At 33.6% G+C, this 16,143-nt stretch overlaps 1 protein-coding gene across 8 annotated transcripts in view; it reads right to left on the bottom strand.

The window, feature by feature from the left end:
- LOC127876683 (cGMP-dependent 3',5'-cyclic phosphodiesterase-like) overlaps nucleotides 1-16,143 on the bottom strand; it is a 245,295-nt gene that overhangs the window by 61,427 nt on the left and 167,725 nt on the right. For all 8 annotated transcript variants that reach the window (XM_052422071.1, XM_052422073.1, XM_052422072.1 and 5 more), the window contains exons 10-11: nucleotides 12,524-12,565; nucleotides 8,886-8,954 (exon numbers count right to left, since the gene is read on the bottom strand). In XM_052422071.1, the coding sequence (XP_052278031.1) occupies nucleotides 8,886-8,954; nucleotides 12,524-12,565 (111 nt within the window). The remainder of the gene's footprint in view (nucleotides 1-8,885; nucleotides 8,955-12,523; nucleotides 12,566-16,143) is intronic.

The raw sequence follows: 16,143 nt of genomic DNA, 5'->3' as shown, positions 1-16,143 counted from the left end.
TGGTTACCACTTTTTAATAATCATAAAATAAATAAGTGAATGAAAAAAATGTCAATGAGACCTATTTTGTACGCAAAATACTTGTAATTGTAATCTATTAACGATCGAAAAGCCAATTTCAGATTGGCTGAAAATATTTTATTGACAGATAAGTGCTCCATTGCTGTAGATGTATTTGGAAATGTCTACACAAGATTACACTCATTACAACAGCAAGATTTATTGATTGAAACAGGACTCGCAAGGACTGCAATATGTTTCCAAATACAGAAGTAATAAACATCATGTAATACAGCAGCCAATAAAATGAATAACATAAGACAAACGAAGGAAACCATATATGGGGTATTTCTTGGCTGTAGACAGAGTTATTGTCGGATTGCAGCGTCTTCGCCAATCTCCAACTTTTTATGGAAATTAATATTACATTTGATATGTAACTAGTGGCTCTGACAAGATTAATATGTTCTCTCAAAATAATCGAAAATTGCCCAAAATATAGTTACAAACCAAATTTTTAATGTAGGTGGGTCAAGCAAAAAAGTGTTGTTATTTCCCAATATTTCCACATAGAAAGATTCTATGGTTGTACACTGTTTTTTATTCTTAATATTATACAAATACTGACTAAAAAGACTTACCAGAATATCAATATGCATTGTCTTTTGAGAATCGATGTCTGACACTCGCATTGTGCTTATAAAGAGATCATAATACAAATATAATTACATGTCTTAATATAGTTTGAGCAGTAGTGCAATTCATTGCTACAATATTAATTCACAAAACAGCATTACTTTGGTCATTTTTGTTCAATGCAAATACAATTGTGCATAAAAAATTTCATATTTCAATGAATAAATTATTTTTTGTGTGTGCAACACTATCCTTCTTTTAATATCTATACTCATCATGACAGTCAATATCTGCATGACAGTGTTGTGACTAAAATGGTTATAAATGAGTGATGGTAGTATAGCTAGTTATGCATTTATGCAAGACCACAAGAAGACCTACAAACTAATCTATAAGGGCCAGAAATAAGAAAGTGTCTTCATTTTACAAGAATATTTATTCATTATTAATTATATGCTATTTGTCCAAGAAAACATGGAAAGGATATTTAAAGAAACTTTGCACCAAAGTATCTTTGGAAAACGGAGGCAATTAAAAGAACACACAATATGACAATAACCTTTGAAACTATTATATATTACACATTTTTATATAAAGCAGATACAAATGAGTCAATGAGCTGAAAACTTGCTAAACAAGAATAATTGTGCTGGTCACCCCAGATTAGCCATTTGCAGTCCACACAGACTACATAAGTCTGTGCAGTCATGGCACGCTTGAATCTGGGGTCTTATTCCAGAAGCATCTTAAGTTAAAAAAATTCTTATCCTTAAATTGGGAAAATTTTCTTAAGTGTTTCATTTCATATTGAAATAGATTGGCATCAAGATATACATTTAAATAACATCATTTATAATGCCAATATTATTTGAGGAATACAAAAAACATGTGTTTCCTTATTTAGTAAAGAAATACAAAACTTTGCAATTTTGAACTTGAAATGACTTAAGTTGTTTCTGGAATACCATCCCAAGGATTACACATTCCTTCTAAACTGGATTTTTATTTAGAAAAGACTTCGTTTAAATGAAAAATTCCATAACAGTAGAAAGTGTTGACCCAGATCAAGGACTGTTCATGATAATTTGAGATGATACTCTACACAAATGCATTAAGCCCCATTTTCCCCGAGCACCGGTCAACTGTTTCGTGCACAAGCCTCCGTGGTCTTTAATGATCAGTTCAATCAAGGAGTTCATCACAGGATATTTACAAACAGAGACAGGGTGTATTGATTTCTGGAACTGTTTGATCCAATTAGACAGCCTTCCACGCAAATCATGGCCATCTTAAGACCAGAGACTTGTTCATAGACAAGAAAATGACCATAATTGTATAAAACATCTCCAATTCTGAGCAAAAATGACAAGAATATTGTATCAAACAAGTCCAATTAACCAGCATAATCATGTTTACGGCCAGGTGCACTACTACAACAAAGTTCAAGTGATTTCCTACTTCCAAATTATTACAATTTACGTTTTACTTCTTTTTGTTAATGATCATCTTACACCTCATATTAAATCTCATAATATTTCATACATGGAAGTGGCTTCATGCAGAAAATAGCTTATTTGAACTTTCTCGTCTTAAAATTGTTTGGCAAGTTGCAAGAAATAATATTTCATAACCCAAGTTTGCAACATATTAATTACATCTAAACAATTTGTTTTGGACAAATTTAAACATCAAACAAGAGAAGTAGCTCACCTGAGACCTTAACTGTTTTGAATAAGCAGCATTTGTGATGTTATTGTAACAATTTTAGAAATTTGTCAAAACATCATAAAACAAATGTTCTGAGCAAGTTTCATGAAGATTGGGAAAACAAAAGATGAATTCTAGAGAGTTCACAATGTCACATTTCTGCCATTGACGGGAAACTGCCTAGACTCAAAGTGATCGTCTTTGTGTTTAAACTAGAGCTTTTTCAAATTTAAAATAAAGTAAGGTGATGTGAGTGTGTTTATTAAGTGTCCATTTAAACCATCCATGCAAGAAAGATTTGTAGCAAGAATTGGTGATGATCAAAACACATAATTTCAGGTTGAACTGGTAATGGTGAAAGAACATATAAAAAAGTAAGAGCTGCATTTGTGAAACACAATGACCTCTTCTGCGCTTTGAAACCCCACAGCAGCTATTTTAGAGAAAACAAGGCCTAAAACTTTGGCAAATTAAATACCAAAACAGAACTCCCACGTCATCTGAAAGTCACGTTGGTAGACTCACATACAAAAATCAGCTCAATATCTGAAAGCGTTGCGTAAAGAACCTCCAGAAAACAGTAATCATAGTGAACATTTCTAAGGCCCATAACTTCGCCACAAATCCCTTTAAAAATTATAATTTCCCTTCTAAAAAATAGACCTTGTACCTGGCAAACGATAAATACATATTATCTCCCTTTAAGGCTTACTACTTCTTTGTCAACAATTAAAGGAACGAATTTTAAACTTCATTTGTAGGTAATGTAGGTAGACTCAAATACCAAAAATTGGCTCAATATCTTAAAGCATTGCATTAACAACCTCTGGAAAATGGAATCCCGGACAGACAGACAGACAAATGGACAGACGAATGGACGTTCAATGCGACTACTATATGCAACCCTATCGGGGGCATAAAAAACTAATTAACGAACAATCCAGATCTGTATCCAACCATCTTTAGGCAAGGTTACTATATAAGTTTTAAGAGTATTTGTGAGTCCAAATTATTATTATGGACCAGAAACCATCTGTTTTAGCCGCACCCTTGCTTACTCAGTTGAAAACCTGAGGAAAAGGTGACCTTGCTATGACCATGGTTTTCATTTGCAAATAAGGACCTTGAGAAGACCTACAAAAAACTGTCAGGAATTGTCGCCCAAGAAAAAGGAAGCATTCACTACCAGGAAATAAGGGCTCCGGACACAAAAGTGCCTATAGTAAAAAGCATTTTTTCAAGAAACAAAGGGCCGTAAGTCTGTTTTTAACAGATTGTATACAATGCCATTTGGCGTGCATCATCCTCTTATGCATATATACTCATACCAAGTTTCAATGAAATCCGCCAAAGCACTTCCAAGATATGGCTCCGGACACAAAAGTGCCGATAGTAAAAAGCATTTTTTCAAGATACAAAGGGCCATAACTCTGTTTTTAACAGATGGTGTACAATGCCATTTGGCGTGCATCATCCTCTTATGCATATATATACTCATACGAAGTTTCAATGAAATCCGCCAAAGCACTTCCAAGATATGGCTCCGGACACAAAAGTGCCTATAGTAAAAGCATTTTTTCAAGATATAAAGGGCCATAACTCTGTTTTTAACAGATTGTATACAATGCCATTTGGCGTGCATCATCCTCTTATGCATATATATACTCATACCAAGTTTCAATGAAATCCGCCAAAGCACTTCCAAGATATGGCTCCGGACACAAAAGTGCCTATAGTAAAAAGCATTTTTTCAAGATACAAAGGGCCATAACTCTGTTTTTAACAGATGGTGTACAATGCCATTTGGCGTGCATCATCCTCTTATGCATATATATACTCATACCAAGTTTCAATGAAATCAGCCAAAGCACTTCCAAGATATGGCTCCGGACACAAAAGTGCCGGATGGACGGACGGACGGAAGGCCGGACGGACGGACAACGCCAAAACAATATCCCTCCGCCTCTGGCGGGGGATAATTTTGCCTCCTGCATCAAGATGCAAAGGGCATAATATATGCAATTCAAAACTTGTTTGTATACACAGTTCCTCAACAAATCTAACTTAAGTCCACAAAATCTCACTCTTAAATGATTTCCTATTACTTAACAACTCTTAATAATTTCCCCACATCCTCATAAATTGGTTACCACTTTTTAATAATCATAAAATAAATAAGTGAATGAAAAAAATGTCAATGAGACCTATTTTGTACGCAAAATACTTGTAATTGTAATCTATTAACGATCGAAAAGCCAATTTCAGATTGGCTGAAAATATTTTATTGACAGATAAGTGCTCCATTGCTGTAGATGTATTTGTAAATGTCTACACAAGATTACACTCATTACAACAGCAAGATTTATTGATTGAAACAGGACTCGCAAGGACTGCAATATGTTTCCAAATACAGAAGTAATAAACATCATGTAATACAGCAGCCAATAAAATGAATAACATAAGACAAACGAAGGAAACCATATATGGGGTATTTCTTGGCTGTAGACAGAGTTATTGTCGGATTGCAGCGTCTTCGCCAATCTCCAACTTTTTATGGAAATTAATATTACATTTGATATGTAACTAGTGGCTCTGACAAGATTAATATGTTCTCTCAAAATAATCGAAAATTGCCCAAAATATAGTTACAAACCAAATTTTTAATGTAGGTGGGTCAAGCAAAAAAGTGTTGTTATTTCCCAATATTTCCACATAGAAAGATTCTATGGTTGTACACTGTTTTTTATTCTTAATATTATACAAATACTGACTAAAAAGACTTACCAGAATATCAATATGCATTGTCTTTTGAGAATCGATGTCTGACACTCGCATTGTGCTTATAAAGAGATCATAATACAAATATAATTACATGTCTTAATATAGTTTGAGCAGTAGTGCAATTCATTGCTACAATATTAATTCACAAAACAGCATTACTTTGGTCATTTTTGTTCAATGCAAATACAATTGTGCATAAAAAATTTCATATTTCAATGAATAAATTATTTTTTGTGTGTGCAACACTATCCTTCTTTTAATATCTATACTCATCATGACAGTCAATATCTGCATGACAGTGTTGTGACTAAAATGGTTATAAATGAGTGATGGTAGTATAGCTAGTTATGCATTTATGCAAGACCACAAGAAGACCTACAAACTAATCTATAAGGGCCAGAAATAAGAAAGTGTCTTCATTTTACAAGAATATTTATTCATTATTAATTATATGCTATTTGTCCAAGAAAACATGGAAAGGATATTTAAAGAAACTTTGCACCAAAGTATCTTTGGAAAACGGAGGCAATTAAAAGAACACACAATATGACAATAACCTTTGAAACTATTATATATTACACATTTTTATATAAAGCAGATACAAATGAGTCAATGAGCTGAAAACTTGCTAAACAAGAATAATTGTGCTGGTCACCCCAGATTAGCCATTTGCAGTCCACACAGACTACATAAGTCTGTGCAGTCATGGCACGCTTGAATCTGGGGTCTTATTCCAGAAGCATCTTAAGTTAAAAAAATTCTTATCCTTAAATTGGGAAAATTTTCTTAAGTGTTTCATTTCATATTGAAATAGATTGGCATCAAGATATACATTTAAATAACATCATTTATAATGCCAATATTATTTGAGGAATACAAAAAACATGTGTTTCCTTATTTAGTAAAGAAATACAAAACTTTGCAATTTTGAACTTGAAATGACTTAAGTTGTTTCTGGAATACCATCCCAAGGATTACACATTCCTTCTAAACTGGATTTTTATTTAGAAAAGACTTCGTTTAAATGAAAAATTCCATAACAGTAGAAAGTGTTGACCCAGATCAAGGACTGTTCATGATAATTTGAGATGATACTCTACACAAATGCATTAAGCCCCATTTTCCCCGAGCACCGGTCAACTGTTTCGTGCACAAGCCTCCGTGGTCTTTAATGATCAGTTCAATCAAGGAGTTCATCACAGGATATTTACAAACAGAGACAGGGTGTATTGATTTCTGGAACTGTTTGATCCAATTAGACAGCCTTCCACGCAAATCATGGCCATCTTAAGACCAGAGACTTGTTCATAGACAAGAAAATGACCATAATTGTATAAAACATCTCCAATTCTGAGCAAAAATGACAAGAATATTGTATCAAACAAGTCCAATTAACCAGCATAATCATGTTTACGGCCAGGTGCACTACTACAACAAAGTTCAAGTGATTTCCTACTTCCAAATTATTACAATTTACGTTTTACTTCTTTTTGTTAATGATCATCTTACACCTCATATTAAATCTCATAATATTTCATACATGGAAGTGGCTTCATGCAGAAAATAGCTTATTTGAACTTTCTCGTCTTAAAATTGTTTGGCAAGTTGCAAGAAATAATATTTCATAACCCAAGTTTGCAACATATTAATTACATCTAAACAATTTGTTTTGGACAAATTTAAACATCAAACAAGAGAAGTAGCTCACCTGAGACCTTAACTGTTTTGAATAAGCAGCATTTGTGATGTTATTGTAACAATTTTAGAAATTTGTCAAAACATCATAAAACAAATGTTCTGAGCAAGTTTCATGAAGATTGGGAAAACAAAAGATGAATTCTAGAGAGTTCACAATGTCACATTTCTGCCATTGACGGGAAACTGCCTAGACTCAAAGTGATCGTCTTTGTGTTTAAACTAGAGCTTTTTCAAATTTAAAATAAAGTAAGGTGATGTGAGTGTGTTTATTAAGTGTCCATTTAAACCATCCATGCAAGAAAGATTTGTAGCAAGAATTGGTGATGATCAAAACACATAATTTCAGGTTGAACTGGTAATGGTGAAAGAACATATAAAAAAGTAAGAGCTGCATTTGTGAAACACAATGACCTCTTCTGCGCTTTGAAACCCCACAGCAGCTATTTTAGAGAAAACAAGGCCTAAAACTTTGGCAAATTAAATACCAAAACAGAACTCCCACGTCATCTGAAAGTCACGTTGGTAGACTCACATACAAAAATCAGCTCAATATCTGAAAGCGTTGCGTAAAGAACCTCCAGAAAACAGTAATCATAGTGAACATTTCTAAGGCCCATAACTTCGCCACAAATCCCTTTAAAAATTATAATTTCCCTTCTAAAAAATAGACCTTGTACCTGGCAAACGATAAATACATATTATCTCCCTTTAAGGCTTACTACTTCTTTGTCAACAATTAAAGGAACGAATTTTAAACTTCATTTGTAGGTAATGTAGGTAGACTCAAATACCAAAAATTGGCTCAATATCTTAAAGCATTGCATTAACAACCTCTGGAAAATGGAATCCCGGACAGACAGACAGACAAATGGACAGACGAATGGACGTTCAATGCGACTACTATATGCAACCCTATCGGGGGCATAAAAAACTAATTAACGAACAATCCAGATCTGTATCCAACCATCTTTAGGCAAGGTTACTATATAAGTTTTAAGAGTATTTGTGAGTCCAAATTATTATTATGGACCAGAAACCATCTGTTTTAGCCGCACCCTTGCTTACTCAGTTGAAAACCTGAGGAAAAGGTGACCTTGCTATGACCATGGTTTTCATTTGCAAATAAGGACCTTGAGAAGACCTACAAAAAACTGTCAGGAATTGTCGCCCAAGAAAAAGGAAGCATTCACTACCAGGAAATAAGTAAGAATTTTCTTCTTCAAAATCAGCTCAAATCCAAAGTCATTGATTGAAAGATGAATGAAAAAGTCTACAAGTGTGAGCATTTTTAAAGAATCAAATGAGTACATGTACAAGAGAAAAAAACTTGTTTTTCAAATAAAATGAATGCATTGTTGAAAGATTTTGACCAAAATTTTTTACCACAACTTCAATAATTGATCTTTTTATGTCAGAGCTTGTCAATCTCAATTTCAGAATAATTCAGTTCAACAAAATTGTCACCTAATGCAACATTTCAAGTGCCTCTGCCAAAAATTACAGCGTTTCTTTTTCAAGCCATCTGAATTTGAACTTTTCAAAGATTTGAACTTTTCAAAGATTTATTACAATCTTTTACTTTATGTGCGGCTTTTAAGTTTATCACATCCGATTTCAGCAAAATTTCCCAATCCACCTAAAGTAATACACCATTTTGAATCAATTTGATTAATAAACAAAAGACCTGAATTAGAGATTTGACGCGCGGAACAAAACATGCTTTATATCTTGCTGATATAAACTCTTGCTCCAAACCAGAATACTCACTATAAATCAGATCGTAATGTTAAAAAAATCTGAATGGATGATGGCTGTCAATTGGTATCCTCTTTGGAGTTAACCCCGTCCCCTAAATATGTTCTCTTATTAACCTTTATCTGAAAAATATATTGGTCTTACACATTTAAAAATCAGCAGGATTCCATGTGTCCCCAACAATTCTCAAACTCGATAATAATAGAATTTAAGAAAATGAATCTAATTTATACTTTTTCATCAAAACAAAATTATTTTGACTTTAGGATGTTTATAAATATGGACTCCCTACTCAGTACAAAACTTACTTTTGGAATGTCTTCTAATGTGATAGGTTGTTTGGATTCCAAGGCTGTTGAAAAGCTGCTGCTTGGTCCCTAAAAAAAAGATTTTCTAAATGATAATAATGACCAACAAGAGCTGTGTTTGTTAAAACACAATGCCCACTCCATATAGTTGACCTTCAACTTTGAAGGATGACCATGACCTTTCACCATTCAAAATGTGCAGCTCCATGAGATACACATGCATGCCAAATATCAAGTTGCTATCTTCAATATTGCAAAAGTTATGACCAAGATTAAAGTTTTGGGACAGAATGACAGACAGACAGAATGACAGACAGACAGACAGACAGGCCAAAAACAATATACCCTCGATCATTCGTCCGGGGGCATACAAAATAGGGATGGCAATGAATGTTTGAATGTTAGATTAATCGGATTCTTAAAATTATTCAAATTTGTTCTTGCTTTTTGAATATCTATTCCTTAACGCTTTTGTTTTTTAATAAGGTTCATTTTGTATATAATTGTATTAAGATCAGTATGACATTTTGTGTCAGTATTAGCCCCTTATTGCTAACACTCCATAATGACTATGGGTCTTGAGTACATGGAATAGGTGTTAAAATAAAACTTTTGTTGAGTTAAAAAAAATATTGTATATGTATGTTAATGAGGATGAGCTTAACATGCTTCATTCTGAATAAACTATTCTGTTCTGTTGACTATAGTTTGCTGTTACGATTAATCCCATAGTATTCACCACATTGTATTATTAAATGTAACATGAATATATATGCTCAATTACACATTAAAAAACAAATCACTTATTTAGTAGCTACTTCAACAAGGTTCAATGTCAAAAATACATTACTTAAATACATCTGCATACATACAAACTCTGCGTTTAAAAAAAAGGACTGGAAACCTTTCAATAAGCCTAAGGCTTTAGGAGCAATCAAGCTAAAACAAGGCTATTGTCAAGCAATATGGTCTCCTACCGGTGAAACTCCAACATTGTAAGAATTTTTGTTATTATATTTGTTGCCATATCAACCAGAAATTTTGACGTAGAAACAAAATTAAATGATGTGCATAATATCCATATTGCAATCCATCCATGTGTCAAGTTTCATGAAAAATATGAAGAACTTTTAAAGTTAAAGCAGGATCCAAAAAAGTGTGACAGACTGAGTGACTGACTGACGGACACACAGAGCGCAAACCAAAAGTCACCTCTGGTTTCACCGATATGGGACAATAAACATGTTTAAACTAAAAAAAGAGGGCCTGAAAGGCCCAAAGCTGAGATACAAAGGAACTGACCTGCTCAGTGGAGCCCCAATATATCATGAAACAAATGTTCTGACCAAGTTTTATTAAGAGTGAACTATAACTGTAACTTTTAGAGTGCTAACAAGGTTTTACTATAGGCATATGAAGAACAAGTGCTGTCACCATAGGATGACATATGCCCCCTATAAACGCTTTGATAGAAGTTATTGAAATGCACTAAATGACCCAGTGACCTAGTTTTTGACCCAGCATGACCCATATTCGAAATTGACCTAGATAATGTCTAGATACAACTTCTGATCAAGTTTGTTAAAGATCGGATGACAATTAATTGATTTATTGAGAGGAAACTAATCCGTCGGACGGACTGACTGACGGACGGTGCGATTTTAATATGCCACCAGAACCTATGTTCTGGGAGCAGAAAAATTCCTTGTCCCTGGCGGATTTTTTTTTCAACAGACAGAAAATATTTTCGAACTGATACAAAATATCATTAAAACAAATGTTCTGACCAAGTGATTGGACACTTTTAGAGTGTTAACAAGTTTTTTCTAAAGGAATACAAGGTAAAATCCCCCGCCCCCTGGCGGCCATGTTTTGTAACCAACTAAAACCATTTTCAAACTCGTCCAAGATATCATTGGGACATATCTTCTTACCAAGTTTCATGAAGATGGGACAATGCATGTGGCCTCTAGAGTGTTAACAACGTTCTAATATAGCCATATATAGCCATATAAGGAAAAATGCCCCGTCCCTTGGTGGCCATATTTTTTAACCAACTGGAATCATTTTTGAACTGGTTCGTATAAGTGGGACAAATCTTCTGACCAAGTTTCATGATAATCGGACAATCAATGTGGCCTCTAGAGTGTTAAAAAGATTTTACTATAGCCATATAAGAAAAAATACGCAGCCCCGTTAGGCCCATGTTTGTCAACCAACCAAAATTATTTTCGAACTCGTTCAAGATATCATTGGGAAAAATCTTCAAACCAAGTGTCATGAAGATCGGACAATAAATGTAGCCTCTAGACTGTTAACAAGGTTTTACTATAGCCATATATGGCAATATTAGGAAAAATGCCCCACCCCTGGCAGCCATGTTTTTAAAGCAACCGTAACCATTTTCAATCTTGTCCAAGATTGCATTGAGACGAATCTGTGGACCAAATTTCATGAAGATCAGACAATAAATGTGGCCTCTAGAGTGTTCACAAGGCAAATGTTGACGCTGCACGCGGCACAACAGAAGACAGACAAAAGGCAATCACAAAAGCTCACCATGAGAACATTGTACTCAGGTGAACTAAAAACAAATAATAAAATAGTATATGTAATCAAAATTTGTAAATTGTTTTCTCCATAAAGTGTATAAAAAAACATAATTTTAAGAAATGAAAAGCATACTCAAGTTTCCAACGTTAAACATTCACATGCATTTCTACGACTTTTTTAAACATATGGATTAGATTCCTTTAAACTAGTAGGTCTGTTTCTATGTCCACTTTTTGAGCTTTATGTATGATAATACTTATCTTTGTTTTCCAATACATTTTACTATGTGCATGTGCGTTTGTGCACCCCTTACTCATGACATTTTTGTACCAGCTACATGTATGGTCACAATAAAGTGTTTATACTATTAGATGTATTTTACTCTTTATTGAATGTCAAATTATAAAGTACTCAACAAATTAACTGACCTATACACATTTTTCAAATTGTTGTCCACCCTACCAAATAATAATCATGAATATAAATATATGAATTTCTATATTATATTCTATATTCATAAGGTTTAGTTTAATTAAAAAAAGTATTTCTGTATGACATCCGATAATACATTTTATATTCTACAAATTACTAGCATATAGTTAACAAAGTAGTTATTTTAAGCTGCTTACCATGACATCATTGCTGTAGAGCAAGTAACAGATGTGCAGCCTAGGAAATGATATGTTAATCTAAAGAGATTCAACAACAGCACCGCCTTACGGGTGCCACTGTCAGCTGCGAAAGCTTGTAAGAAATTATTATTTTTTATAATTTTGTTTAGAGGTCACAGTGACCTTGACCTTTGACCAAGAGACCCAAAAATGGGTGTGGGGTGTAGAACTCATCAAGGTGCAGCTACATGTGAAGTTTCAAAGTTGTAGGTAGAAGCACTTTGATTTTAGAGCCAATGTTAAAAACCTTAACAAAATGTTTAGGTTTTAGCACGACGCGGACGACACGACGACGGACACGACGAGCTGGCTATAAAAATACCTCGGGTTTTCTCCGAAAACAGCCGAGCTAATAAAAAATACCAGAAATAAATGTGATATTTAAATTGATTTTGATGTATCCATAAAACTTACTGGAAATCGTATTTCTTCTGGCAGAATTCTTCTGCCAACCACCTACAAAATACAAACAATATTCATGAAGAAAATGGTCTTGAACAGGTGCAACTGTTTGGCTTCTATTTACAAAGCAATAAACAAATATTTGCTACTAATGACAGTAATGTGGAATAGCATGCATTGAAATTTATGTAAATCAAATACAAACTTTTTTTATAAATAACTTTCATTTCCTCCTCTTAAAAAAAGAAGAATTCTGAATATGAGTTCAAAATGTTAAGGTCATTTGATTGAAGTTGAAGTGCATTTAAACAGGGTTCCTTGTAGCCTGAGTGCTAATAAACATTTCTACCAAGCCATTAAAACATACTCAATCTCTGTGAGGTCTGATCAACCATGTTTTAACCACATTACACCCAGGTGTCAATTATATAATGTAGTTGCCTGATTCATGTACTAAGTAATAGCTAAGAGCTTTCACAAATTAATTTCAGCTCCACATCCTATTTAATCACTCCCTTAGAAAGAAATTGGTTTCCTCATACAGGGCAATAAAAGCATGTTTAATAAGAAGTTTTCTAGTATTAAATATTAATAATGCGTATAAAGCGCAATAACGTAGAACAATAAAAAGATATTGTACAATATTAAATATATTATTAGTGCTATTTAATATGCATAATATTAGCAGTTGTGTCCATGTACAAACAACATTAACGTAAAAACCTAGCTTACTTAAAGCCAACAAGAAACAATACTTCATAGCTTTATTTAGGTTATTGTTCTTAACCCTTTCCCACTCAGAGGCAAAGTGAAAATGGCTATGTGCAAACAGTATAAAACCAGAACAGCCTGCGAGTACCTCTGATCAGGTTTTATGCCGTCTGCTGCTCATCAGTATCTTTCGGTTGGTAATGAAGTCTTAAATACTTGATTCTAGTGAAGAATATTTTTATTTTAATTAATTTTCAAAGGGACTACAAAGGCATCAAAGTACATTTATAAGGGGTACACTTTTTTTATTTAGTGGCAAGAGAAACATACATTTAAAGTTTGCGTTTGAAACATTTTCTTGAATTTATAATTGAATAACAATTGGTACCTGTGAAGCTGTTATATTATCTTTTAATTTAGACCAATCAAATCATTCTTGCTTATAATTAGACAAACTGCATTAAAAGTGCTTCATATAAGCAAGATTTTCTTCTTATATCTATTATTTTCTTAAAAGAAATTTTTAAATACATATGGTTCTGGACCCTTCACTCTTCTTCTTGACAACCAAAGTACTAATGAGGATTGCATGTAAACATTAGTTCCTATCCATGATGTCTGATTCACCAACACTGACTGTAAAATCATTATCAACAACTTTTACAATGCAAATACATAATATTGAAGTGTCTTTAACAGTGACAACAATAAGTTACAAATAGATTTTACCATGACAATGTTCGAGCTTCATTTTCATTTCCCAACAAATACCAATTTATTTTACCATCAATTCTCTGCTATACATGCAAGTGCTCTTGCATTCAATTGCATGTCAGAATATGATTAGAAAACTAAATCCTATCAAGCCTTGTTCATTTGCAGTAAAATCTTGACCTTTCTCATCAACAAAGATAAAGAAAATTAAAGAAGACAATCTTGACAATAAGTGCTAATTACGGCTGATGCACATGTCACATTGAGAAACCCAAACCTCCATGTTTTGTTAAATAATGGAAGTCAATCATGTACAAGTTCAATTACTTTCAATCCATTTATGAAAGAATTTTTTTTTTTTAAGTATATATGCTTTTATTACATCAACACTATTTTCTTATTTACAATATTGTTTGATTCAGTGATGACTGTTCTTATCATTTTATGTTTTGGGGATGTAATGTCAAGGTCATAGATGCAAGAAGAAGTGCATTTAACCAGGGCTTCTTGTAAATCTGACAGTGTTTAAGAACAGCTCTACCAGCCATTGGGACATACTCCCTGCTTGTGATGTCTGATCCACAGTGTTAAAAGCACATCTTAGACATGATTCCTATATGTCAATTATCTGATTTATTTGCACAATTTATGCTACTTAGTAAAGCTGAGAGCTCTCACAATTGAATTTCAGCTCTGCGTAGTGTTTGATCACTCCAAAAGACAAATACTGGTGTCCTGATAGAGGTCAATAGAAGCATGCTTAAATTTTGTTAACAGTTTTCTAAACATTAATTATGTTTATAAAAGCTTTCATGTAGTACCATAAAAAGATATTGTTTAAAATGAAATATAGTATTAGTATGACTTAATTAACATAGTAATTTTGCTGTGTTCAGGTAAACACATCAACATAGAAGCTTACAGACCCACTACATGACTGCCCCTGTCGACTGGCGGCCATCCTTTTTTTTCAAAACATAACCATTTATGAAATATCAATAAAACAAGTGTTCTGACAGAGTCATAAAGACATGACTAACAAGATGTGTTTGTGAAACACAATGTCCCCCTATATGATGTTTGACCTTGTATGATGACCTTGACCTTGTGAAGGATGACCTTGACCTTTCACCACTCAAAATGTGCAGGTCCATGAGATACACATGAATGCCAAATATCAAGTTTCTATCTTCAATATTGCAAAAGTATTCATAAAATAAGCGATTTGGGCCACATATATTTGACCTCTGACCTTGAAGGATGACCTTGACCTTTCACCACTCAAAATGTGCAGCTCCATGAGATGCACATGCATGCCAAATATCAAGTTGCTATCTTCAATATTGCAAAAGTATTTATAAAATAAGCGATTTGGGCCACATATATTCGACCTCTGACCTTAAAGGATGACCTTGACCTTGACCTTTCACCACTCAAAATGTGCAGCTTCATGAGATACACATGCATGCCAAATATGAAGTTGCTATCTTCAATATAGCAAAAGTTATTGCAAAAAGATTAAAGTTGGCGCAAACAGACAGACCAACAGACCAACAGACAGGGCAAAAACAATATGTCCCCCACTACTATAGTGGGGGACATAAAAATGTGACTTCAAGAGTGTTCAAAAGGTTTCACTCAAAGCATGAAAGGAAAACTGCCCAGCTCCCAGGCAGGGATGTTTTTTAACAAACCACAACCATTTTTTACTCTTAAAAGCTATCATTAGAACAAATTTTCTGACCAAGTTTCATTAAGATTTTCTAAAAATGTGACTATTTGTAAATGTCTTAAGGCCACGACTTTTATATTTCTTGGTTTACAAAACCGCCGACCCTAATTTTTGGAAAATGGGAAAAAAAATAAAATCGGAAAATCGTCTTTTTTATATATATTTTATTCCCGACCGCACTGAAAAACGAGCGAAACGAGAAAAAAAAACGATCCGGTTTGAGTACGGTTGCGAATAAAATCAAGTAAGTACAATCAACGATTGGTTTACATATATTACAGAGATCGGGATATTTTTCAATGTAACACAGTATGTACCAGTCCTTTTATGGGCACTTCTCAAAAATTATTTAATTACAGACAATAGGAAAATCAGCGTCAGTAAAATGTCGACCGCATCAAAATTTATTTCCGAGTCTGTGACGCAACTATATTGTTTAACATGTTTATTATATTAAACAAACCCGATATTATAG

Source organism: Dreissena polymorpha, chromosome 4 (assembly GCF_020536995.1).
Source record: "Dreissena polymorpha isolate Duluth1 chromosome 4, UMN_Dpol_1.0, whole genome shotgun sequence".
Classification (NCBI taxonomy): Eukaryota; Metazoa; Mollusca; class Bivalvia; order Myida; family Dreissenidae; genus Dreissena; species Dreissena polymorpha.
The sequence above is the reverse complement of the archived record's forward strand: the minus strand, read 5'-3'. Positions and strand labels throughout refer to the sequence as shown.